Source organism: Dromaius novaehollandiae, chromosome 1, assembly GCF_036370855.1.
Source record: "Dromaius novaehollandiae isolate bDroNov1 chromosome 1, bDroNov1.hap1, whole genome shotgun sequence".
NCBI lineage: Eukaryota > Metazoa > Chordata > Aves > Casuariiformes > Dromaiidae > Dromaius > Dromaius novaehollandiae.
In genome coordinates, this window is record NC_088098.1 from 185,806,594 (window position 1) to 185,832,888 (window position 26,295).

Below are 26,295 nucleotides of genomic sequence, written 5' to 3' on the forward strand. Positions count from 1 at the left end.
CACCTTGTTTCGGCCCCCTCATGGCAACTCCGGGAGTTGACGTGGGACCTCGGGTGCTGAGGAAAAGGATCCTCTGGTGACAAGCAGCGAACTAAAACTCCTCCAAACACCGTCGGAGACCTCGGCTCCTGGGCGGTGCGGGCAGCGGGGCATGGGGCAGCGGGGCATGGGGCCTGGACGCGGCTGCCGGGCGCCGAGCAGCTGCCTCAGCCCGGCGCAGGTGCGGGTCCCCGCTCGGGGGCTGCTCCGCGCCGGGGCTCTCGCAGGTGCCGTCTCCGCACCCGCCTTCCGCTCAGACGCCGCAGAGCGAGCGCCGGGGCCTGGCGGAGGGAGGAGGAAGAGGAGGGGGCGGCGGAGCAGGCGCTTGCTCGGGCCGGCCGGGGCCGCCTGGCTGCGCCGCGGGCGGGGGGCAGGGGCGGGCGGCGGCGGCCGGTGCCGCGGGGGAAGCGGAGCCGGCGGGGGCTGGTCTCTCCTCAGGGAGGGGAAAGGGGAGAAGGGAAGGGGGCGGCGGCGATGTGTGCGGCACGGGGTGGGGGGAGCACCGACGCGCCGCCCGGGGCTGATTGGCCGCGCAGTTTATAAGAGCTGCCCGGCCGGGGCGGCGGGGCTGTTTGCCGAGGCCGGGAGCTCGGCGGGGCCGCTGGCCGCCTGTGGAGCGGAGCCGAGCGAGGCGAGGCGAGGCGAGCGGAGCTGCCCGCGGCGCCATGCGGCGCGCCAGCCGAGACTACACCAAGTACTTGCGCGGCTCCGAGGAGCTGGGCAGCGGCGCCGCCCACGAGAGCGCCCCGCCGCCGCCGCCGCTGCCGCCGCCGGCCCACCCGCACCCGCCGCCCGCCTCCCGCTCACTCCTCGCCGCCCTCGTCCTCCTGGGCCTGGGGCAGGTGGTCTGCAGCGTCGCCCTCTTCCTCTACTTCCGAGCGCAGGTAAGCGGCGCCCCTGGCTCGCGGGGGCGGCGCGGCCCCTTCCCGCCCGGAGAAGCGCGTGCGGGAGAGCGGCCTCCGCGGGGCTCCCTCGGCCCTGCCCTGGGAGGGCGCGGGCTGCAGCGTGCCGCGGCGGGGCCGGTGCGGCGAGCGGCGGGTCCTCAGCCCGGGAAAGGGGTTGCTCAGCCCTGGGGCCCTCAGCGGGGGCTTGTCGCTCTTCAAGGGCCATGGCTTCACGAGGCTGAGGGCTTCGGCTGCAGCAAACGCTTCAGCAGCAAGAGAAACGCCTTTAAGGAGGAAAAACGCCCAAACTGGGAGTGTTTGCCCTTTACCCAGCGCCTCGGAGCGGGGTGCCTGGCCGGAGGTGCAGAGGTTGCTGCTAGGCCGCAGAGGCGCTGGGCAGCGCGCCGAGGGCGCGGGGGCTCGCGTGCGGCGGGGGCGACGAGCTTGCCGGCGGTTGCGCTTTCGGAGAGGAGAGCAGCTTGCTTCTTGGAAACGGGCGGGCTGCGCTCGCCCCGCTGGAGGAAGTGGGGGGCTGTCGGGGCCCAGCGCCCGCTCGGCTTTGCCCCGCAGGCCGTCGCTCTCCTCGTCCCGCTGGTGCTGCCTTCGCAGAAGCCACGCTTTTGATGTCCGCCTCTTCGTTTGAAGTTGGCAAGCAGTGGAAACCGGTTTCTTTCAGTTTACTTTCTAGGTAGATGCACTTGATCTTGATGTAGCCCAGGCAGGCTGGATTTCTGAGCAACGCGCTCCCAAAAGAGATGCCGCACGCGCGCGTACCCACTTAAGCAGATGAGCCGCTCTTGCATACACAGTGGCGCTGTCGATCGCTTGCTATGAGGACCTGCTTCATATCTTCAGTTGTCTGCCGTGGCTTTGTGTTTGTCAGTTTTGCAGAACAAAACATATACTCTTGGAGCAGTAAGAGAGCCCTTAGCTAATCATATCCTGTATGTTTCAGAAAAGTGACATTTAATTTCTGGGACTTGCTATAAAGTAGCTTACATACTTGTTTGCTTGACAGCGAAATAAATCAATGCATACTTCAGCTGGTGGCAGAGAAATGTTTTTCACTCTACATCAGCACAAACCTAAAAAGAGATCTTTGTCAAAAAGTAGCTCATAGAAATATGCAACTGTACCTTGATTAGTATGTTCAAGAGTCATTACGATCAAAGCAGCTGGTCAGAATGTACCCTTCCTTCTTGAAAACCTGGTATTTCCCCCCTCCCCCTTATTAAGGACTCTTTCTGATAAGTTTATGTCACTGCTTCACAGACATCTGATAAAGGGCAAAAAGAGGTTTCTTACCAAAATGACTATTTTTCTTTCATTTACTTGATTTAAAAAAATTACACGGTCGGAGTGTAATTCTGCATTCAGCACCTAATCCTCTCACCAGTTTGATTCCTGTCGATTCAGAGTAATGCTGTTGGACCAAGTCCTTTTACACTTCAGTTTCCAAATTATCTAAAAGAGAAGATGTAACTAGATGTAGACTTGCATGAAATAATTGCCTCAATTATATCTAGTGGAGAAAACGTCTTCCTTGCCACAACTGAAAAACAGAATATGTGTACACTTGAAGTAAGTACATAAGTCAGAGTAATAAGAAGTGGTGACCCATACCTATTTCACAATTTCTTATTGTGAAATAAGACAGATTGAAAAAAAGAAAAAATCACAATAGGTCCTGCAGAAGTATTATATAACTGCCTTGCAAATTGTTTTTATTTATATGGGATCTGATCTTTTTTTTTGAAAAGATTGGTCTCGCATTTGAGTTGTATTAAGCCATCTAAATTTATACTTTTCAGTTACTTTTAATAACACAGAACTTGTGTATTTTATTAAAATGTGAGAACTTAGGAGAGCACATTTTCTTAAACGTGCTGAGCTATGCATCAGAAAGATGTGAATTGTTTGGCTGGTGGATTGACTGAATGTGAATTAGCAAGATATGATAGTACAGGCTAATACTAAGAAATTTAATAATTTAAGACAACTATTTTACAAGCTCTTTAAAACTCTAGCTAAGAGGCTGAGTAAACTCTGACTCAGTTTTACCATATACTTTTTATTTTCATTTGCATAAAATCATTTGGGCTAGATCATGGCAAAATATAAACTGAGACAATAATTGAGGTTTTGGTTTTTCCTTAGTTTTGTTTATTTTGTGGCTTGAGCATTTGGAATTTCACAAGACATATAACTAAGAGTGACACCATATTTTCATGGGTAAACACATGTTTGTGGCCAAGAAATAATGCAGCATAATGCAAATGAGACAAGGACCTGGTATATTCAAAAAGAACAAAAAAAGCAATGATTATCTGAATTTTACCAATGTTTTGATAATAATATCTTGAATTTTAAAGAGTAAGATGTTCTACCTTTTCTTTCTGGACCATCCTGTGCAATGTACTGAATCCAAGAACACGAAACACTAACAAAATGTATTCCTCTTGAATGTTTATTTTTTTCATACTTCATGAGAAAATTTGATCGCAATTGATGAGAAAGCAGTGGAAACTTCATTTTTTTTAGATATTTGTAATAGAGCAGCTGGAGGTCATCAGGTAATACAGACTCAGGACAAGATGAGAGAAATAAGTATTTTGTTTAACTTTCATTGGTAAATGCTAAAGTACAGTCTCCCAAAATCTGGCTTTTAATTTTTTCTTTCTGGTTGGTTTTCCTTACTTACATCATAAAAGAGTAGAACTTGGTCTAATACTGACTGAACTGGAGGGCAGTGGAACAAGCTGGAAATGCTCAAATCCAAATGTGGGATCTGGATGTCTAATTCCTGTACCTTAATCTGGAACTCCAAGTTTTACCCATTTTACCCATTAAAAAATCTGTGCAAATGTTATACTTAGCATCCCACCTTACTGAAGAATTTATACTTTGCTAAATGGTGACCTAAAGGCAGATATTTATTATCATTTCATGTATCTCTGAAACTCTTGACTTTCATTACAATATATTTTTAGACAATCTCCTTTCAGACTTCATCTAAAATGTGGTGAGCCTGCTAGCAAAACAGTGGCTAAAAGAAAACAGCTTGCTAGGGGTCAGTAGCACTTTTCAGAAGCTCGAAAGAGCCCATCCTTGGTGGATAAGATAGATCATGGAGTCAAAAGTGATATTATTTAGTAAATTGAAAGTTGGTTTAAGTTTGAAAATAAGTAAGGATATAAATGGTCAATATTTATTTTGAGGAAAAATGAGATTATGATATTCTAGCTTTGCATAATTCAGACAATATAGGTAAAGTTGGTTGAAATTATTTTATCTTTTAAAACTAAATTAATCTTTTTACCATTGGGAGATTATTTTTAATCTGTTTTTTATGGCAAAATTAAACCCCTACTGGAAACTTTAAATTTTCAGGAAGAATATTCTGAGTTTTATTTTCTCTTGTTTTTTTCCCTAGTTTTCTTTCTCTTCTGTATTTCTTGCTTTGCCACTGAGGTAAGAGAAAGGGAGAGAGATTGTTTTCATTCATTTTGTTAGAAACCTGTGAGACTGATGGCACACTTAACTTTTTGACTGCCCTGAAATGCAAGTGAATTGATTGGAAAAGGAAGTAAATGGTGAGGTGACAAGCTTGACAGATGGTGATAAGTGACTTTGGTTATCAAAGCTAGGAAAGCCATAGAGGCATAACGTGCAGGATGGTGGACAGCATGATGACAGGTGCAATGTAGTCTTGAGTAATTTACGGCAATGTATATTTGAGAGAGAAAGAAACTATGCTGAGTTTTACCTGATAGTAACATAGAAGGTGACAAAAATCCCAGACCAGTCTGGGTGACAGCGGAAGGCTCAGTGAAAACTAACTGTGTGCAGTAGTGAAAACTAACCTAGCTATTAATGTAGTGGGTTAACCAGGCAACATACTGCATTTGAATTCTGTAAGTTGGTCTGGTCTCACCTGCAATGTTGTATTCATTTTGGCTGCCCTGAGTTAGATAAAAGGAGTCCAGAAACACAACTAAAATGATTAGAGACACTGAAAAATTTTGGTAGCAAGAGACACCCAAAAATTTGATGTGCTTTCAAGATCAGACACAACGGATGTATACACAATAGTAATGTAGAAAAAATAAGCTTTATACTCCTGTCTTTAAATAGGCTAATTCCTCTAGGATATTTAGCTTCCTTAAAAAATTGTAAAGCTTTATTCAGTATTGTCGATTGCACCTTGATACTCTTTCTAGATGTTACATCTTTAGGACTTTGTGCTGTAGGTCTCTCTTTTCTCAAAGGCTGACCTCCTGTGCCTTGCAAGTTAGCAAGCTGTTCCCAGTAGACCATTCCAGTATTTTATTTTGGGTCTTCAGTAGCCCTTTTCAAAAAGTATCTTTGAAAGTATCTCTGTTGGTCCTTCTTGTCCACAGTTTTGGTTTCAGTGCTTGGTGATGCTTGTTTGCAACTGGCAGTTTAGTGAATGTCTTTTATAAAATATAAGATATGGGATTCCTGGGAATGCCTGTTTAGACAGGTGAGCTAATTTTCATAGTTGAAATATGGCGATGACTGGGTATTCTTTGAAAAAGGTAAGGGCAATCAGATAGGTTAGCTAGTCCCAAGATCGAAGATTCACTTTATTAAACACACTAAATCTCTAGAAACTTGCAACTCTATCAGAACGGGTTGCACAATATTGAAGTAAGCTGCTGAAGCCATCAGTTACAGTGTTTCCATTAAAGCCTTCAATCTTTTAACTGTATGTGCAGGGACATTGGTTGGATTTCTGTCTTGAGCCTTCAGTAGATAAGCTATCATCCAAATAAGTGCTTCTGTACAAGCTGTTGTTACTATTCTGGCACAGTGTTTGACTCATTTGACTGACTGCTGATGGGTGATGCCTGTAAGTCTACACTACACATGATTTGTCAGGCTGGACCCTCAGTCTAGCCCTTACAAATTTCATGATCTTTGTGTTGTAAAACCCATTTTTCTTGTATGTGTTTCAGCAGATTTCTTTTAAATCCCAAACTGGACTAATAATCTTTCACTAGTAGTATAAATTAAAAAAAAGCAAATAGTAACAATTATTTATCGTGGCTCCCTATCTTATATCCTGGGGTAGGTGTTGGAGGGCAGCAGATTTATCCAAATCCTGTTGAACACCCTAACTCCCTCGGGTCTCTAATAACCCCACCATCAGCAGCCACATCTGGAATAATTGGCCTTGTTTTGGGTCCACCAATACAGAAAGGGTATCAAGAACTGGAGAGAGTCCAGTGGAGGGCCACTGGGATAGGTAGGGGCTGTAGCAAGTAAAAAATGGAGAGCTGGATTACTTCGAACTATAGAAGAACAGACTAAGGTGAGGGAAGCTAATTGCTGTCTTCAGCTACCTAAAGAGGAGTTATAGAGAAGATGGACCCAGGCTCTTCAGAAGCATGAAGCAAAAACAGGAGGTGCTGTCATAAATTGCAGCAAGGTAAATTCCAACTGGACATCAGAAAAAGTGCTTTTTACAATGAAAATGGTTAAATGCTGGAACAGCTTGGACAGAGAGTCTGAAAGTCTCCATGAGTTGAGATTCCACAAAACTTGACTAGACAATGGCCTGCACAAGCTGACCTAACTTAGAAGTTGGCCTTGCTTCATGCAGTGGTACCTCCAGAGGTACCTTCCAACCCAGGTTATTCTGTATTTTCCTTCTCTGCATCTTAACAGCTGTTGGTAAACATTTTGTGCTTCATTTATTTTCTTCCATTTACTGTTGATTTTTTGAGTTTCTGGACACCAGTGGAACATACTGAGGGAGACTGTTAGGCTGCAGTTCTACAGTGGTTAAAGCTAGCGCTCCCTTCCTGCTCCTTCATTCCTGTGCCTGTCCCTGTCCCTGTACTGTCTCTGGTGCTTTTGATTTCTGTAGGGAGTTGTTTGAGGGTGCTAATCCTTCAGGAGACCAGACCAGCAAAAAATCCTCTCAGGTTAGAGCTCTATGCTGTTTGTTTAAAGGAGTGGCATTTCATGGTGAAGAGGGTGAGAGTCCAGAGATGCTGTTTTAGATCAGTTTAAATTGTTACAGGGCTGCACTGCACTAGCTGACTAGAGGTTATTTGTATAGACTTTAGAGGCTATTTGTGTAGTTTTTAGTGCTTAATTTGTAGAGCTGCACACAGAGTTTTCTTTGGATCCAGCTGTGTCAGGTCATCCCAGGAAGATGTTATTGCCTCCAGGCCCTCCTGTTGCTCATTGCTACCCCTCTGCTCAAAGTTATGGCTGCCTCTGATCTTCAGGTGAACCTTTCCTGACCTGTTTCATTCCAAATCTGCAGGGATAACTGAGACCAGCTAAACCAGCTTGCGTGGGCTGACATTGGTTTGGATGGATCAGACAGATGGCCTTCAGCAGAAGGATGGTGACAGAGGAGGCAACATTTGCTGTTGCTAGAGCCAACTGTGTAGCAAATGTTTCTTTGCGGTGTGTGTCTGTTGGATGGCTGCCTGCCTGATGTAGATTTAAATTCTGATCACCTCTGTAATCCTAACCGTATGCTTTTAAGTTAGCTTGGTTCTGCTTTGGGACTAGGGAATAGAATTTATGTACATGTGAGCCAATGATATAACGTGTGGTTCGTGCTGGCTGTTCGCTGTCCTGCAAGCCTTCCTTTTGATATTCTGTTTTATTCAGTCATATGTTGAAGGAAACCGAACAGTGGTCAGGCAGTATCTGTAATGGCTTGGTATTTCCTCTTTGTGACTGTGAATGATTTGTTACCCTCTGTAATTTTCAGATGTAAGGTGGCTCTTCAGCCTTACATTATGCACAAAGGTAGAAGTAAATGTCTTAGTAGACCAGCTGGTATTGTTAGTGAACTTAGGGTTTTGAGAACACAAACCCTTCTTAGTGTCTGAAGTAAAAGCAGAATAAATGCAAGTTGAGAACAATTGTTAAGAGGCTGTCTCTGAAAGAAAGATTAGTTTGTATCTGTTGAGTGTAAGGATCTGGAGTAGAGGAAGAAAGGGTGAAATGGCTTAAATAATGCTTGTGCCGTTAAACTCTGAAGGCACAATCCCGGTGTTTAGAATATCCAGCTTTCTAACTTATCTAGCTGATAGGACTTAGGAGAATTCTAAACATATGTTTTAAAAGTAGAATATTTGATACAGTCAGAGGTTGATCACTAAAAGTATCTTGTAGTTGCTCTAGAGTTATCAGTCTTTTTCTGATAAAGTAGAGGTGTTTTTGTGCTGCACTTTTGTAGTTATTTGGTCTATCTGAATTTGTGCTGTCTTGATGACTGCTTTACCCAGCAATATGTCTTGCCCCCTGAATGTTTTCAGTGATAACTGGCATCTGTTTTTTTCTTTTTCCCCTCTTCAAAAGGATGTGCTAGATACATCCCCCAACTTGCCCTACTTGGCATTTGTGTGTCAACTTGCAAGCTACAGTTCTTATGGATGAGATGGCTATGTATGTTGCCTAGTAAAATACTCATGAGATTGCATGTAGCTAGCTAAAAATGAAATTCAAGATTACTGATTTTGCTATAAAGGTGGAATTTAACAAGTCAGGTGTCCAGTCTAAGCTAATGAAGTAGATAGCTCCAGAAGCTAATTCATTCTTCTATCTTATGTGCTTGTAGGATGAAATAAACCTTCCTGTAGGGAAGTTCATTTCTTCATTGTTTACAATGAAAATCTAGATAATAAACTTAAGTAGGTGTTAAGTTCTTTTAGATGGTTTAAAATTCTCCCCAACTTAAATGCTCTTCAATATCTGTTGGGCAATCACTTAAAACTGTGGCTCTGCTTATATTTTTATTTCAGATGGACCCTAATAGAATTTCAAAAGAAGATGCACACTGTGTCAGAACATTTCTAAGAGCTCAAGGAAGTACAGATTTTCAAGAGACACCATTTGAAAATCAAGAAGCAAAGTTAATGCCTGACTCATGTGGAAGTATGAAACAGGCTCTCCAAAGAGCTGTACAGAAGGTAAGTGCTAGACAGACGCTTTTTTCCTTTATTTTGTGTACCTGTCAAACTTTTGACAAGTTTTCCAACATTTTGTGTTCAGAGGTAAGTTCCAGAAAGTATTTTCTGGAGTTGAATCCAAGATCATACTGTGTTTGCTCATGGGGTAGTGGTTAACCAGTTCTGTATTCAAACTAATTTTATTTTATTTTTTTTAACAAAGAAAGGCCTGAATTCACACAGAAAACCATGACTGTGGTTAGCTGATTGTCCATTCTGACACTGCGGAAGGTTCAAATGGTAGTCATTTGCGCTAACATTTGTATAGGTTTGCCAACAGTTTGGATGTTCGCAAAGGACAGTTCCATGTTTTTTTCAAACAGGTCTCTTGACTGTTTCTGACAAAATTCTCTTCTTAGTCAGGATCATTGGCATGCCATATATTGGCTGAAAGAATGGATACTATCTGCTCTTGTTTCTTCTTGTTTCTCACTCTGTCATATGATGACTGATTACCTAGAATGTGAAGGATAGTATCTCCTGTTTCCTTTTTGCATGCTTTGCCAGTTCTCTGTTCTGTGCAGACCATTCCCACACGGGCAGAACAACTACTTTACCATAGCATGATAACTAGGCAGTCTTTCTCCAGCAGTTGAGGATGACTGCTTGTTCCTAAAACACAAATAATGAAAGTCAATACAGACATCAGCCCTAATGAAGAAACCTGGGCAAGCTGAATACACTTGTCACAATATCCCTTATCGCAGACAGTTATGGTTTTTGATCTCTTTGCACGTTCATAATAGTGCTTAGTGCTAATTATGAACTAATCAGGGCTATTTAAATGTGGAATGTGTGCTGTAGTACTTGGTTTTCCTGGCTTACCAGGTCCACTACTGCTTTACTTCTTCACACCTGTGTAAAGCTATCATTTTTTGTTCATAAAAGAAACTGCATTAGCGTTGCGTTGAACTCATGTACACTTTGTACAGAGTGAATTGTACTTAAATTAAATTATATTGTGCTTTAACTGTGCTAATGTTTACTTTTAGTACAAAACCCTGAGTTAGGGATGTTTTTGTGAACAAAGCTTAAAGAAACCTGAGAGTGTTGTCCGCTTCACTTGTCACCTCCTTTAAAAATTCAGGAAAATAGTTTAGTTCCATAGGATTAGCTTTTTATTCCTGTATTTTCTAAACTCTCTCACACTACATCCACTTCTGTATTCTGTGTGCATGTGCTAGACTGCTCTTTCATGCAACTCCCTTGACAGTGTGAGGATCTTGTTACAGTAAGGGAATGGGAAGCCCTATATTCTGGTTATTCACTGCTGGTTACTCAACAAAAGCCTTGGCTTTAGTGGAGGCTGCATATCCTGCCATTCTGGATAGAGGTTGAATGCTGCAATGTCCGTGGCTAAGATAAGTAGCAAGTAGGGATGATGTTTTTGGTTGATGGCCATTAGTCTGAGAAGAATAAAATTTTTCTTGCCAAAGTAATCAGGCTCCAAATTCCCTTTGAATGCAACAAAGTGTATTAAGCAGCGGGGTCTGTGTCCTCGTTGCTTTGGCATCATATATGGATGAGATGGATAAAAAAGATAGAAAAATGCATGCCTGGGACTGTATTTGCATCTTTTCAGATGCAAATATGTCATAGAAGTATATCACAGAAGTGAAAGTGCCAGTGTTAAGGCAAAATCGTGCTTTATCATGTCTTGTAAGCTGTGCCTTTCATTGGCTGTGCTATACCCAAGGAGAGAGATACAGCTGAATCTTGTGTCCAGTTGTGCTAGTCTTTTATGTGAGGGAATGCAGCTGATGTGAGTGGAAAGAGGTTTCCTATCTTCTTTGCTTTGTTCACTTTCCTGAAGGAGAATCTAACCTGTGTGTGTGTTTTAAAATCAGGTATCCTTACTTGATTTGGCAGTACAGTAGGTGCCTGAAATGGAACACTTTAAAATACAGTTTAGGTTTTGTGATTTTTCAATTGTTTGTCTTTTGCAATTCAAGTTGTTCAGGAAATGAAAATAGACAACTTTCTTTTGCTTAAGGTTATAGTCTGGTTACAGATTTTAGTTTACTGCACTGGTTCTCATCTGTTTTCCTTGCACACCTGTAGATTAGTGTTTAAATTTAAAGGAAGGGTTGACTTTGAAAGTGCTCTTATGAAAACCAGTGTAGCAGGGCTGCAAGGTGGGAGCCAGAAACATTTGTCTCCTACAAATATACTAATTCAGAATTTTCTTTTAAAGAGTATCCAGTGCTGAGTTCCTCAGCAGATTCTTGGATAAAAATACTGCTTAGGGAGCAGCTTGCTCAGTAGAAAGCACTTTAAATATTGCCTAAAAGCTTTCAAGCAGACAAATAATATACTTTCCTAGGCTATGCTTAATTTTTTTGCACATATCCTTAAAAACCCTTTGGCAGACCAGATGCACTAACCACACGTCTTATGAAGTCAATTATGAGTCTGAAGTAGAAAGAATGACAAACATACCCGGAATCAATTCATGAAGTAACTTTTTTTGGCAATAGTCCCAGCCTCTGGCAGCTTGGGGAGTTTAGGCCTAAACTAAACTAGTCTCCCACATGGCAACAAAGCCCTCTTTTTCCTAGACCTTCAGGACAACCCTGATAGAAAGCTGTATATACTTAGACATTCTAAGTGCACATGGGTATGGACAAAGTCGAGGTGTCAGTGGTGATTGTAAGTTGTTAAAATTTCATGGTTTTGATCACATAGCCTTACATGCCTTTTATTTGTGGGTAATGGACTATTCATTTGAACAGAGGTTGTAGTACTGATCTCTAAACTATCTTCTTCAGAATATTGGTTCATGTACTTTCACTTCCTTCCTGATCAGCATTCTTCAGGTTGGTGATTTCCGGCAAGATAATCATACTTCTCTTCTTGGTATTAATTGGACCTGAGGCTCAGAGTAGATACTGGAATATTTTAAAAGTCAAAGAAGAAAAAAATCATTCACAAATGTTGTCACTTGTTCAATTGTTAGGCTACTTCAGTGGCCTGTCTATGCATTCTTAACATTGGATATAACTTTAAGAGTGAGAGTTGGGTTTTGAAGTTGCTAAGATACTAATGTAGTAATAAGTTGTCTGAGGAGTAAAACCTGCAGTCCACGGGATGACGAAAGAGCAGTTCCTGATTTTTCCAAACATTTAAAGCATTTTTTTGGTTTTAAATCTTTGGAAGTTAGCAGCTTCCCTAAGGCCCCCTAAAATTTCTGAAAAAAGACATGTTTCTCTTTTTTTGACTGGTTGCCTGTTTGCTGTTTAAAGTTACTATATGAAAGAGGTTGGAATGTGGGAAGCAAGCCAGCAGAGATGACTTGGTGGGCAGCAAGCAAATGTCACAGTCAAAGGTGTACAAGTACACCTGATTGTAAGACTAACAATGTGGTGTGGTTTTTTGTACAGTTTTTCTAAAAATAACAGCTTGATAGTGCGCATGCTTCTGTGGGAGGAAGTCTTAAGACTTGTCACTGGTAATAATTTGTCAGCAGTTCTCATGCCATTAAAGCAGTATCTTCGTGACAAGTTCTGTTGAGCTGTTTCTGCTTTTGTTGTGACTAGTCATGTTGTGAATAGGTATGGGATGCTTAAAAGTGTTCAGGTATCTAAAAATGCAGCTGATATCTTGAAGGTTTGAAAAATCCTATGTCTTAATTTCTTGCTGTGAGGTTACAAGGGGAGTTTCATAATCCCATCAAGAGGCCATCTTTAGGTATCTAGATGGCACTCAAAAGTGTGTTTCTTAGCCTTTCAGAGTCAGGAGAAGTGAGTATATAATTAAGTGCTCTTCTAGGGTGGGTTGTGTACTGGTAGGTTGGACTGCAGAAATGAATGAAGTAAAAATCAAGAGAAGCATTGAAATATAGTATCATTCTTTGAGTGAACCCACAGCTCCATCTCTGTTCTCTAGGGACTAGTTCATGTATTTCTTTCCGTTTCCTGTTTGAAGTTTGGGCCACTGAACAGGAAGGAATGTCAAAATTAACTGAGCTGGGCAGAATCGAGTGAAGAACATAACTCTAGTCCAGTGCTTGTGGAACTCAGCTGGTGGGAGTGTCCTGCTTTCTGGCCCCAGGCTAGCCACTTCTCATCCAATGACAGCATGCAGAAGATCCTCTGAGCATGAGCCAGACTCCAGCTCTTCTCAGTGTATTAGTTTTGGACTCTTTTAATCTCCCCTTTTTGCTGTAATGGCACCTGCGTTTTCTTATTGCATAGTAGCCTAGCTTTATAGGAGGAGAGGAGAGTGTTCTTGTCAAACCCGGTCTCCAGTCCGGTGGGTTAGGGATACTCCTAGGAAGTGGGAGGGGGTGGGTTCAAGCCCCTCAGGACAAGGAGGGTTGAGGACCCTTTTCTTCCTCGTCAGCTGTTCTGCCTACCAAATAGTGATGTAGCAGATGAACAGCACCACCACCAATGAGCTGAAAAGAAAGCAGTTCAGACCGGATTTAATGAGGAGCACAGCCTTTTCTTTCCACTGTGGCTGCTCAAGCCAGAGTGGCTTTGGACATGTGCAGAAGCAGAACTCTAGGCTTTTAAGAGAAATTTAGATTAGAAGGAGGATAATGATTGGCCAGTTTAGGGACTTACATGGCTATACAGTTACCAAACAAGAGATTTTTTGTATTACGTCTTTAGATAATAGGAGATTAAAATCTACATAGGTCCTTTTAGATCTGCTTATTAGTCTCTCCAAGCAAGTGCATTGTCACATCCACTAGAAGGAAAGGATACAAAAGGAGACTCCACCCCCCAAAAGACTTCCCTTAAGAAAGAAAGAGAACAAAGAAGGAGCTTCCCCCGTCTAGTGAAAGGGTTGGGAACAGGTATGGTGCAGTAACCTCGCAGGGCATGGTCCATCTCCCAGTCTTCTCTACATTATTGTGGCTTGTTCTCTTCAGTTGCTTTTGTCACTTCTGGCAATACCTAGTACCCTCAGTTATTCTTCTTCCTACTTCTGATGAAGTTGAAAGAGCTTAAGTGCGGCTAGAGCCTGATGCTGATTTGCAGCTCTTAGAATGGAGCTTTGCATTCATGCTCCTAGAACTGACATTGCTGTAACAAGATCAGAGAGGGGAAATGAATGTAAATGGGTGGTGTTGGACATGGCTTTTGCTTCTTTTGAAGTTGCAATTCTGCTTTTTTTTTTCCTCGGCTCTACAGCAGAAAGCATCTTAATGATTCTTATCTGTAAAATCAGCATATCTCTGCTGAATTACTGTGCTTTGATAGTCATACTACAACTTCGATTCTGCTGTGGATTTTCATTTTGGTTTAACATTTAGACACCTACTGAAAGGGGAAAGTGAGAGTACATAAATGTACCAGCTAAGGTGTTACAGATTTCACTGTGGCTGCAAAATTACATAAAGGCAGGACTTGAGATGTTTTCAAAGCAGGATTTCAAATTCTGAAACACCGCAGTGATTGAGAATGTGGGGGAGCATTGCTGATATGGCCAAATGTCTGAGGCATGTTGCAGATACATGCTATTGAATTAGCAAGAGAATAATGCTTGCAACATAAAGATATAAAGCATAGGACTATGCTTAGGCTTCAAAAATAAGAAAATTACTTGGTATCTGCAGCAGAACGTTTTCTTTTATTTTTGATAGCTCCATGGTACTAGGTAATCTGAATAGCTAGAAGGAGAATATTATCCCTGTTTCTCAGACATGAAACCAAGATGGGGAAAGTCAAGGGGGAAGCTGGGATGGAACTGAAGATTGAACCTAATATTACTAAGACCAGACTTGTAATGACTGCAAGCTGCTTAGACTTTTTGAAAACTGCTGTTTGTATGATTTTTCAAGAAGGAAACAGGAGGATTGTTGAAAGCAAGGCTTTTTGCAGTGCCTGGTGTCTGCTGTTAGTACGGTTCTTGGTTTTAGGTAACATGGTCTTCATTCATGTTATAACTCATTTACTGTTCTAAAGAATTCGTACATCCAAATCCTGGCAGCCAGTCTGCCTGACCCATTCCAGATGGAGAAAATGCTTTAATCTGTTAGTTCTTGTGTACTTTGCTAAAGTGAGGCATGATTACAGGCCTTGTAGTTGTTTGAGGCAAACAAATTGCACAAGCTATTGCAAAGCTTTGCAGTTGTCTTGCCACCTGTTTTATAACTGATTGGGTGTAAGGGGCAGAGGTTGTTTCATTTTCCTCCTCACTAATGAAATGCAGACCTTAGTTTTCCTCCGTTACTGGTGTGACTATGCACTAATCTCCCTATGTGGAACTGCCTCTCTCATTATCTTTTGACCCCAAATAATTGGGGTCTCATTGTTTAGTGTGATGTGTTCTTAGCAGTCATTGCTCCACTATGCTTGCAGAAATATTCCAAATACAATAACTAGAAAAGGTTCTTGCAAACTATTTCCAGTATACAATAGTGCAAAAAACTAGGACAATATCAAAGGAATCGCTCTTTCTCATTTTAGGAAGTGCAGCGTGTCATGGGAAGAGAACTACCAAGACCAGAAAAAGGTAGGCACTGCTTTATGCATGAGAAATATTTCAAATTCTTCTGAACATGTTTTTTGAGGTAATGCAATTCTTTTATCTCTAGTTGCAATGCAAGCCTTAGGAATGGATCTGTACAAGAGGAGTAAACCTGAGAAGCAACCTTTTGCCCATCTTATTATTGATGATAAGAATATTCCATCCGGTAAGTTCAGTTTTTAGCAAACAGTTCTAATGCTGCTATAAATGTATTAAACAGTGGAGTATATGAAAATAGTTCAGCAGTTAGAGTGGAGTATATTAAAATAGTTAAGCAATACCAGAAACAGATTGGGATTTTAGAAATGACTTTTGATAATGAACATAAATTGGATGCACAGAAGGATTTAAAAGACAGCAGTAATAATGTTAACGAAGGATAGCTCCCCTTTGTATCAGGTATCTTGCATGGGAGCCTCTTATGCTGCTAAATGGCCTGTTTCAGATGACCAGTGTTCATGATAAGACTTATACTCTGAGGGCTTGGTCTGCCTGCTTTCCTGCTGTCCTCAGGTGAAGGTATGCGTTAAGTGCTCTTCTCTGAAGTTTCTTATTTCCTTTGGCCAGCAGGGTCTGTCGGGAGTTTTTCCACCCACAGTGGTATCAGCCATGTATATATGAGGATATACCAGCAAAATCCTTGGCCAAAGTCCCAGGCCTGCAAGGTGGAAGTTTTCCCATTCACTGAGTCTTTAAGGTGTTTTGATCCTCTGGAACAAATATGCTGATTTCTCTTGTAAAATTGAAGAACATCCTGTTATGTTCACGTGGTGAACCCTTCACAATAACTTTCCTTTAGTGTGCTGAAGTGTCATTGGGTCTGCTCTGGGTGATGCCACATTTGTCTTCAGGGTGAATCTGGAAGCCAAAAATCCTTTGCACGAATACACAGGAGACATGGATGTCAGGCGTGCATCAGTGTAAAAGCTTACCCATAAAGGAAGCTCCTCTGTCATTTTGAGGTGTTGAAAATGTACTTACTACTCCAGTCCCAAAGTTATAACTTGTCTGCTGGTTCCCTGTCTTCTGTGGGCTCAGTGCACTCCAATAGCATAGGGCTGAATTTATAGCAGTTGTATCCATATCCATTGTCTTAGAACAGCATGTAGAAAGGAGTTTGTTGTGGTGTGGGTATAGGCCATGACTCTTCCATAAGAAGATTACCAGGGCCTTTCTGACATTCAGACAGCCCAGAGCTTCCTGAGTGTGTGTCTACATCTAGTCCTGTAGTGGTGAAGTCAACAGTTGTTGCACTGTGTTCTCTGCAACGGGGTTTCTGGTCAGTGCACTGACTTGGATGCAGTATGTTTCTGAGCTATCGAGTAGGCACTACCGGACTCTAGGAAGGGGATGGCATTTTTCTCTTGATAGAACTCAGTCTCTACCCACAGGAGTGTCTTGGGATGGCTTTGGGAATACTCTTGCTAGTATAATATGAAGGAACAAATCATGAGTCTGCCCTTGAACACTCTCCAGAAGGCCTATGTCAAAAGATTAATTCTTACAATTTTAAGTTACCTCAGTACTGTTTCTTCTTTGCCCCAGGGCACTGTCAGGTAAGATTTTTCTCTGTGTTGTCAACGCAGGAGTCCTCATCACTGGTATGGTAGAAGTGAGTGAGAGTTTATTTTGAAGCTATCAGACAGAGGATCTCAAGCTAGGAGGGGGCACTGGTCACTATTGTCTCCTTCCTCTGCAGACGCATACATTCTGCAATGCTCAGCTCCACCCTAATGAACTTACATGCATTGCTTTTCTGTTTTCTGCAACAAAACCAAAGGGGAATGCTGTCTTAAGGCTTGAAATCTGAGCTAATTCCGCTGCCTGCATGATATAATAATATCTTGCTTCTGCTCTATTTAAAGATAAAACACTCCTGCATGCAAGGGGTAAGCTTCTTGCCTGGAGAGATGGGGTTCTCCCTCCATGTGCTTTGGCATTGCCCAGATTCAGAGCTTAATAAGCAGAGAGCTTAAGGAACTAGTAAATGGCAGTCTGAACTTCTGTAGGGTTTCTTACTAGCTCAAATGCCTCTTGACAAGTTTCTGTTTGCATTAGTCAGGTGTTAGCTTTTGACATAGGTCAGTAGTAGGGGCCACAGCATCTGAAAACCTGTCTTAGCATTTTGGTTTTGGAAGGATTGGATTAATTTGCTAATCATAGCAACAGGCCACTTTACATCTACAGCACTGGTATGTGTGTGTCACATGTGGTAAAATACATCTTTTCCTGTGGGAAATTTATTTGCTCTGTCCCTAGACACTGCTCTGGAAATTTTATTTTTACCAGGGGCAACAGTTGATGTTTTTTTACTGCTGTGCAATAGCTTTTTAGGGTGTGACTTAACGTTGTTAGCACATCTGTGGGTAATGGGAGGAAAGGAGTTGCTCATGCGTGCATGTGCTTGCGCATGCTCTCCCTCTCTCTCTCTCTGCCTCTGCCTCTAACTTAACAGCATAGGCTACAGGAATGCTCAGAAATACAGTGCCTATAGCAGCAAGCAGTTTTCTTTCTTCCTGGAGCAGATCAACCCCTTTCTGGCCAGGTGAGTTGGGCTTACTCCCTCCAGACCTGGCACATAAGGCTTATGTCTCATTTACAAGAGCATTGCCAGGACACTGCTGGTGAGGACATAGCTTCTGCAGTGCCTGTGGGACCTACAGCAAGGAAGGGCTGCATCCTTATAGCTGAAACCCTGAACTTACAGGTGTGAGGTGTTTCCGTATCATACTCACTGGTGTGAGGTTTGCTGGGTGGCATACAAAAAGCTTTTGAGGTGCACAAGAGGCAGAAAGGATGAAGAATTTTCCTCAGCATCACCATTGTTCTGCCCCATCCTATTTTCTTTGATCCCAAATGGGAATTTCTGTTTTCTTCTCCTGTCTCCTGTTCTTACCTGTCTGAAATCCTTCTAAATTGTTTTGTACCAGCTGTGAATCTGGTCAGATACATTCTTAGCATTTTAAGTTCTCTGTTGTATCACTCTGACCCAAAATAAACAATGTCAGGAAAAAAAGTATCAGTCTTGTCATTACTGTCAAACAGGATTTTATTTTTCTGTTTGTTGTTTGCCACTGACTGTCCTTCATCAAAGGGCACTGAGCAGCTTCTGTAAGGGAACATTTTCCTTTAGCCTGGTTCACAATAGTATGACTTTAGACTTTTGTGAATTTCCAAGTTGACTTTCGTAGCCTTAAGGGGGGAGAAGGGAGACAGGCCTTCCCAGATCTTGATGTCCCCATCTCTTGGCTGCAGAAGCCCTAGTGGTTTGGTTTGTGCTGTGTATTTTTTAGGTTTGCTGTTTTTGATAAAAGCTAAGTGATTGCTGCTTGCTTTTTATCTGAGCTCACTTTAAATGCTACCCAGGTTTTAAGTGAAAACAGCAAATTTCGATTTACAAATTGATTGCAGAAATTAGTTTAAAGGAGAAAAGCATAAACATAAATGAATGCAAATGTTAAATATGTTATTTGGGAGGTGTTATCTTTAGCTGTCTAAGGAAATCCTGTAGAATTCTCTAAGCTATTTACAGCTACAGGTTTGGCTCAGCTGCCCTTTGCTTCCAGAAGCAATTTTTCAGAACAGGCAGAGCTTTGGTCCTCCCTCCAGGCTTTGCTTGTTATACCTGAAAGCCATTAGTGTGCAAATAAGTTATCAATGCAGGGCTACTTTCTCCTCAGTTCCCCTTCTGATTTCTTCCTTCTGACTAATCAATTTTACTGAAACTCATTTGTATTACTCTTAGTTCATGCCCACTAGCATCCAGGACATTACTTTGTTTTTTCTTGAGTTTTCAGAAGGCTGTATTATTTTGATATTGTTCATGTTTGCTATCCTGTCTGGGGAGTTAACTTAATGATTGACTCTGACTTGCATTCCCACTGAGGATTTCTTCAAAATTGCTGCTTGATTGTTGGGGCAGGCAGCTAAAATCTGCCTAGCAACAACCCAGTGTGGCACCAGTCTGTCACAGCATGTATTTCTGCCCCGTCATCTGTATGCATTCCTGTCCCATATCTGATGTGCCTCTGTCCTCACCCTGATGAAAGCAGTGATATTGATCCTACTTTTTTGCTTGCCCTTCTCCTGTTGAAGATAGCCCAACTTCCTTGGGACAATATTTCTGACAGACTTACACTCTGTGTATGACAACTACAACTTTCCCGGCTATTTGTGGTGCTTCTTTCAGCTTTGATTCTTGTAGATGAATAATTCCAGGATAGGAGACTTAGATGTTTGAAGTGTCTCCCAATAATTGATGGTTTTCAGAGTTTTTCTAAGGCACTGTCCAGAAGAGGGTATGTGTTTGAGTTTGCTTGGATAATTGCTACCTGGCTACACTAGAACCGTATGAGGGCAGTTCTTTATGGTCTGCCTTTGACAGTTTATGCTTTGCACAAGTCTGTCTATGGAAGAACATGAGAAGCTTTTTGCCCTGAACTACAGTGAAAGTTTTCTTCTGGCATGCAGAAGTGGCTTGCCCTTGGTAGCTAGGGAAGACTAGTTCTCAAATTCCCATGTCCCTGCTTCCCCTTGCTTCTTTCTGTGCAAGGACAGGAGGTGTGTTTGTAGCCAGTTGACTCTAGCTGGGGCTCTGCCCCAGCGTGCTTGTGAGCGCTGGTGGTTCTGGGGCAAGCCTGGATACCTGCTGGGAGGAGAAGGCACCATGCCCTCCATGTGCCTTGGAAATTTTGGTGGGAATAGGTTGTTTGTGTGTTTGAAGTTGGGAGGATAAGGCACTGCATGTTCCAAGCAGGTGTTTAGATGCATCAAAGTGTGAAGCACTGAGAGCCAAAGATGTAAGGCCCTGCAGTAGCTGTGCAGACCCACTGCTGTTGGTGCCTCAAAGGGAGCAGACAAAGCTGGTCTTGCGTGCTGGAGATTACTGATTAGGAGGACAAGTTGGCTGACTTCCATCTGTTGTGCTGTGCCCTGTGTTGAAAAAAATGGTAGGATGCAGTGGCCCTTCCAAGCCATGGTGTATCAGGAGGGGATGTCCCTCAGGGCCTGTGTGGCTTTCATAGGGGTTGCTATTTCTTCTGGATGGATGTGCTTGTGGGCCTTGGCTGAGTCTTCTCCTGTTGCCTGTTTCATTGTTTTTGCAGGCAGAGGCTGTGAGTAGAGGTGGATGTGAAGGAGATGAAATGAGGGAGGCATTAGACTGTGGGATATATGCTGCAGGAACATGCTCCTCACTAGAAGATAGTGTAATAACCCACTGCATAATACGCATGCTCTAGGAGCCATGCTATCTAGGTGTTGCAGACTTCTGTTTAACACTGTGTCACCAAAAACAAACTGTTCCTCACTTCACTAAAATGCCAAATATGGCCAGAGTTGGAGGAAAGACCCAAACAATCTCTCTCAGTGCTTTTGTGGCCTCCCATCAGGCTATCTCTTAGCACAGTCTCAACAGGATCTAAATGAAATGACATCTGAGGCTTAGCCAGAAGTTTGAAACACCCAAGAGAGGTCATAGTGTGGCTGCTTTGCATAGTGTGACTACATAGCATCCAGGGAAATGCCTGCCTTCCAGGCCAGTGTTCCTCAGGTACCTGTAATTCCAAAGTTAACTTCTAGTGACAGTGTGGAGCTGACAAGCTGCTCAGAACATCTCCAGTCTCTCAGCTATTTCTTTGTTCTCTTCGCAGAGCAACCTTCACCTGCCTTTACAGGTAAGGGACAGCTTCTTGTATACCAGGCCACCATCATATAGGCAAAGCTGAAAAGGCTTATATGTACCTTTTACAAGTTAGAAGTAATTTTTTTATAATTCTTGTCTGCATGTCAGTTCTATTAATCTGTTTTGGTAGTCAGCATTAGTAACTCTTACACATCTATTTTGATTCCCACATGCATGATATTCTGTAGAGAGAGAGAAAGAGAGAATATTATGGTCATTTTCTTTCCTAATTTGTGGGTCTCCAGCTTAAGATAACTTGAAGGGGACTGTTCTCCAAGCATGGATTACTAGCTCATTCTTTCTAGTTCTGAATTTAGGATACCTTAAAGACAGTAAAGCATCTGAAATCACATTCGTTTTCATAGTCTTTTCCCAGGACCTTCCACTACATATCAGAGGAAGAAGAATCTGAGTTTGCCTTCTAAATAGCTGTAAAAGTTCATCTCCTAGCTATAAATATTTGTATAGTAATCAAAGAAGTAGGATTGTGCCATAGGGGGGAACTATGCAGGATATAACTAAACCAAATTGTGGAATCTTATTCAGGTATATTCAGGAGCACTGGGTCTAAGCAGTATTTTGCTTAAAAAGACTTCCTGTGTCATAAATACATGAAGCGTTATCTAAAGCATAGGCAAGTTATATAATACTACAGATGCACAGTAATTATATTGATTTTTTTCCTTTTTTTTTTGGTTCTCAATTTCTCAAGAAAAAGTTTTTGCCTTTGTACCACTACATTCACCAGAGCATAAACTATATGAAGTTTACACTAACTTGGGGGAAATACCACAATTTAACTTTCAGATTCTATTCAGTTATTCCTTTCAAACACTTATAGCATGCATAGAATTATATTCCAGCCAACTCTACATGACAAAGATCCTTTGGGGTTTAAATATCTCATCTACTTCAGCATCACAGAGGAAGAATCTAGTAGAAACAAAGCTAAAGTTAAGGCTGAATCAAGGCTTACATCATGTCCATTAGAAAGCAGTTTCATATGATTTGCATTATATCAGCAAAGTTAGGCAGATAGCGATGTTGCTGTATGCAGAATTAGTCTATACAGAAATGTTTTCTGTTCTTTCCATAGTGTCTGCATTTTACTTCTCCGTAATTTAATTTGCAAGCTTTTTAGGAGATTATGCTTTTAAACTGTATATTTTTAGTATTGTGCAGACAAATGATTCCCAGATGTGGTCTACAGACATTATTCTAATACTGATGATAGGTGCCTGGCATCAAGAATGCTCTGCTTCTCTCTTGACCTGCCTGTTATGCTGTGTAATCATTGAATTTCTGTAGTAAGTCACTTGGCATCTAGATGAAGGGCCTTAGGGCTCTGTAAGTAGTACCATCTTCTGTTCATACAGTGCTAGTAAATAGAGAAGTAAATAGAGGCCAAAGTCATAGCTAGATGTTTAAATCCCACCAGCATGAAAAGGACATTTAGGCTTCTGAGTCTCTATTCTTGGAGGTTGGCAGTCTAGGGAAACTATCCACCAGAACCAGGAATTGCACTGAGCCTTAAATGCAGCATATGCATCTGGGTTAATCACCTTTTATATTCAGGGCAGAAAGGTAGGGTGTGAAATGCTTCATCCCAACAGGACATGTAGGGTCAAATTGCCCTATTACTCTTGCTCATAAAGAGTGGAGGCAACTAGATTACATTTGACCAGATGAGTCACATCCTAGAAGAGAGAGCCAGCTCTGAAAGGAGAGTTGGGAAGAGATAAAGAGAACTTTCTCCACTTAGCAACTTTTGACCTTCCAGATATTGGAGACCCTACACTGATAAAAGACCAGGAGAATGTTTGAAGAGTGTCTTAGACACAGATGAGATCCAGGATTGGAGATTATGGTGTCAAGAGTTAGAATACTTTAGGAAGGAGGACAAAGACAAAGCTGAGAACAGATGTGGAAAAATGGTGACAGAAGAGATAATTGCTGTGGAATCAGCAGCAGGGGGGAAAAATGTAGAAAAGCTCAGAGGTTTTGTCTTGAAATAAGAATGTATTGGGGTTGGTGGTCGATGATCCTGGAGCAAACTGTAGAGATCACTGCCAAGCAGTGCTTTGAAGAGTCCTGAAAGAGAGACAGCAAAGGATTTCCTCTGTCTTAGACATCTGTATGTTGTATTATTACGAAACAGGTTAAAGACCAAAACCAAGATTTACTGGTGTTCTTTCATTAGCAATTTTTTCCAAACCCTTCTCAGGCATTTGCTTGAATAAAATTTTTGGAACACAACTTCTATACACTGCTTTCGTATGATCATTTAGCATAATCAAGTTATTGGCCAAACAAATGTATTGTACCCTGTTCTAGCTGATGTTCTTGTGGAAAGGCAGGCAGTTATAAATAGCAAACTCAATAGGGCAGTACATGATGAAAAAAATTTCTTATGGATCTTTATCATACTTGTCTAATACTCTAAAGTGTCAAACTTCACTTTACATAACTGTAGTTGCTATTGATGCTGAAAACCCAGGGGCTGCTTTTTAAATATTCAGTTTTGTTAAAAATGCTTGTGAATAGAAAGTAATTTTTTTTCTCCTTTTCAGGAACTCGCAAAGTGAACCTTACATCCTGGCATCATAACAAAGGCCAGGCAAACTTATCAAATATGACATTCAGTGATGGAAAACTAATTGTTAATCAAGATGGATTTTACTATCTTTATGCCAACATTTGTTTTAGACATCATGAAACGTCAGGAAATCTAACTAAAAGAGGGCTTCAGCTGATGGTGTATATGACGAAGACAAACCTTAAAATAAGACGCTCTGATGTCTTGATGAAGGGAGGAAGCACCAAATACTGGTCGGGGAATTCAGAATTTCACTTTTACTCTGTAAACGTAGGAGGTTTTTTTAAATTAAAATCTGGTGAAGTGATAAGTATCCAGGTGTCCAACCCATTGCTATTGGATTCATCCCAAGAAGCAACTTATTTTGGGGCATTTAAAGTAAGGGATTTAGACTGAATCCTTCTGTCTTTAATGTGTGGTATTATTTTTGCCTTGGGACTCATTTGAAAAAAAAAAAAATAAAAAGATTGGGTTTATGGTTGTCCAGAATCAGCTTGAAGACAAGATTGAAAATCTCTTGGGTGCCAATTGCATTTGTGTAAGCCATGTATCATCCCTGAAGACACATTTTGCCCTGCGCTAATTCTAGTGGGAGTCCCACAAATGCACAAAGGGCAAAATTGCACAGTTCTCCTGATTCAGTCATATAGCAGTTTTGCTTCATATAACTCCACTGGCTTCAAGACTTTTACATTGGTGTAATAGAAATTAGAGTTGTTAATATTATTGAATTTCTGCTTCCAAATTCTGCCCTGACAATCTCTACAACCTGTTTTACGCTGTTTGCTTTTGTGCAAGTGTAGAGCAGGACAGAATTTGGCTCCTAACTTGCATTTGAGGCTTTGTTTTGCTTGGGGCTGAGCACTCTGATCCTGAGACAGCAAAGATGCTGAAGGTATGACTACTTTGTATTTGATGTGGCTTTTAATATCCTTAAAGTTAAGCTTGTCCTTGCTTTGCTGGACCAGGGCTGGAAAACTCAGGCCTTGGCAGAAATGGGTTATAGAGCATCTAAGCATTTCAAATTTAGTTTTACCTGATTAAAAGGGCTATTCCAGGGAGAAGGGAAAAGATCTGACCTCGCAGTTCTAAAAGGTTAATTACAGGTCATTTTATTATTCTTGCACAGCTAATTGCAAATATAGATTGCCAAAGTATTGTGTCCCTTTAAAGTGTTACATTGTGCCAGAACCTGCAAAAGCATTTTTTAGACAAAAAGTATGTATTTTTATATTCTGTAATATCTAAAGTTATATTTCAGGTGTAATGTTTTGTGTAAAAAGTGTAAATTATATTGTCCTATAGTATTTGATACAAAATATTTAAAATCTCTTGCTGTTTGTATATTTAATGTTTTAAACTGTTTTTAATGTACAGACATGTTAAACTGGTGCACTTTTTAATCCCAATGGGAAAAATTGCAGCTAAAAGAGGTTGTTTGCAGTTAGCAAATGTAATATATTTCTTTGTTCTTTTTAACTTAATAGATATCTGTTAAACTTGTCAGTATTAGCAGGGGAAAAAAAATCACACCAATGTCATGAATAATCACACCAGGATGCTGGTCACTGGGTGCCTTTCAAACCTGCAGGGTAGTTGACATTACAAGCTGGCATTACTTTAAAAAGTATATAATAGGCCACAGTATGTCTTAAGGGTATTTATAGTTACTGAACAGGCGTTTTTTCCTACAACGAATTCTCCAAATTGTAAATTCTATAGTTGAGTAATGACTTTCTTAGCCTACTTTTCTGGAAAAGTGAAGCTTATGCTATTGCAGTGCCTGTCCCTGTCTTCCCTTCTAACTCTTTGCACATTTCTGCCAGATGTGGCAGATGAATGGCAGTGTTAAGAGACTCTTACAGGTTTTATGAGAACTGACAGCTGAGAATAACTCAGCCATTATATGTTATTTGTCAGTGGCTGGCCACTGTTCATATTATCCAACCAGTTAATATGGTAAAACTCCTAGTTAGCCGCTAGATGTGTTGTTTCTTGTATAGTTGCTTGGCCAAAAAATTTAGTTAGGAGTCATCTGAGGGTGGGTAGTGTGGGAAGAGCTGCTGATACCATTGGTATCTGCAGATACCATAGGTATTTAGGGCACAGCTGGGCAGAGAACAGCAGCTATTGAGAGAGGGGTTAAGAGGGAGGTTTTAGGGGTATTTCAGTCTGTGCTGAGAGGATGTGGGGAAAAGCTGTTTAATGCAGTAGGAATCGTAGAAGGCAAAAAACTCAAATCTGTAAGAAATGAGGCTTCCTAGAAATCCTCAGAGGCTTTTTTTATAAGAAACAGTTGAATTCAAGCAATTATTTTATACTGTATCATAAACATTTCTTTTTAATATTGTTTTCTTACAAAATATATTTCTAAGAAAAAACTGTGGTTTTGTGTCCTTTTATTTCTTGTGCGGCTTTGATAATTGATTCATATTTCAGAACATGCAGGTTGTATTACCATAATTTACTCCAGAAAACTGAGGTACAAATCTGTTATTTTGGGACAACTATAGTGAATTTTATGGAGTCTTTATTTGGCTCCAAAACTTTGGAAACTCCATTCAAAATCAGAAGTGCGATCTCAAAATTTTAAAAGGGCGAAGATAATAGCTTAAA

The 26,295-nt window shown here is 41.5% G+C and overlaps 1 protein-coding gene across 1 annotated transcript; it reads left to right on the forward strand.

The window, feature by feature from the left end:
- The first annotated feature begins 312 nt into the window (after positions 1-312).
- Positions 313-26,065, forward strand: TNFSF11 (TNF superfamily member 11). Its single transcript, XM_026099204.2, has 5 exons — positions 313-923; positions 8,717-8,884; positions 15,340-15,385; positions 15,468-15,566; positions 23,654-26,065. Exons 1-5 carry the CDS (start codon positions 705-707, stop codon positions 24,073-24,075), a joined length of 954 nt encoding a protein of 317 aa, XP_025954989.1. The 5' UTR covers positions 313-704; the 3' UTR covers positions 24,076-26,065.
- The last annotated feature ends 230 nt before the right edge of the window (positions 26,066-26,295 follow it).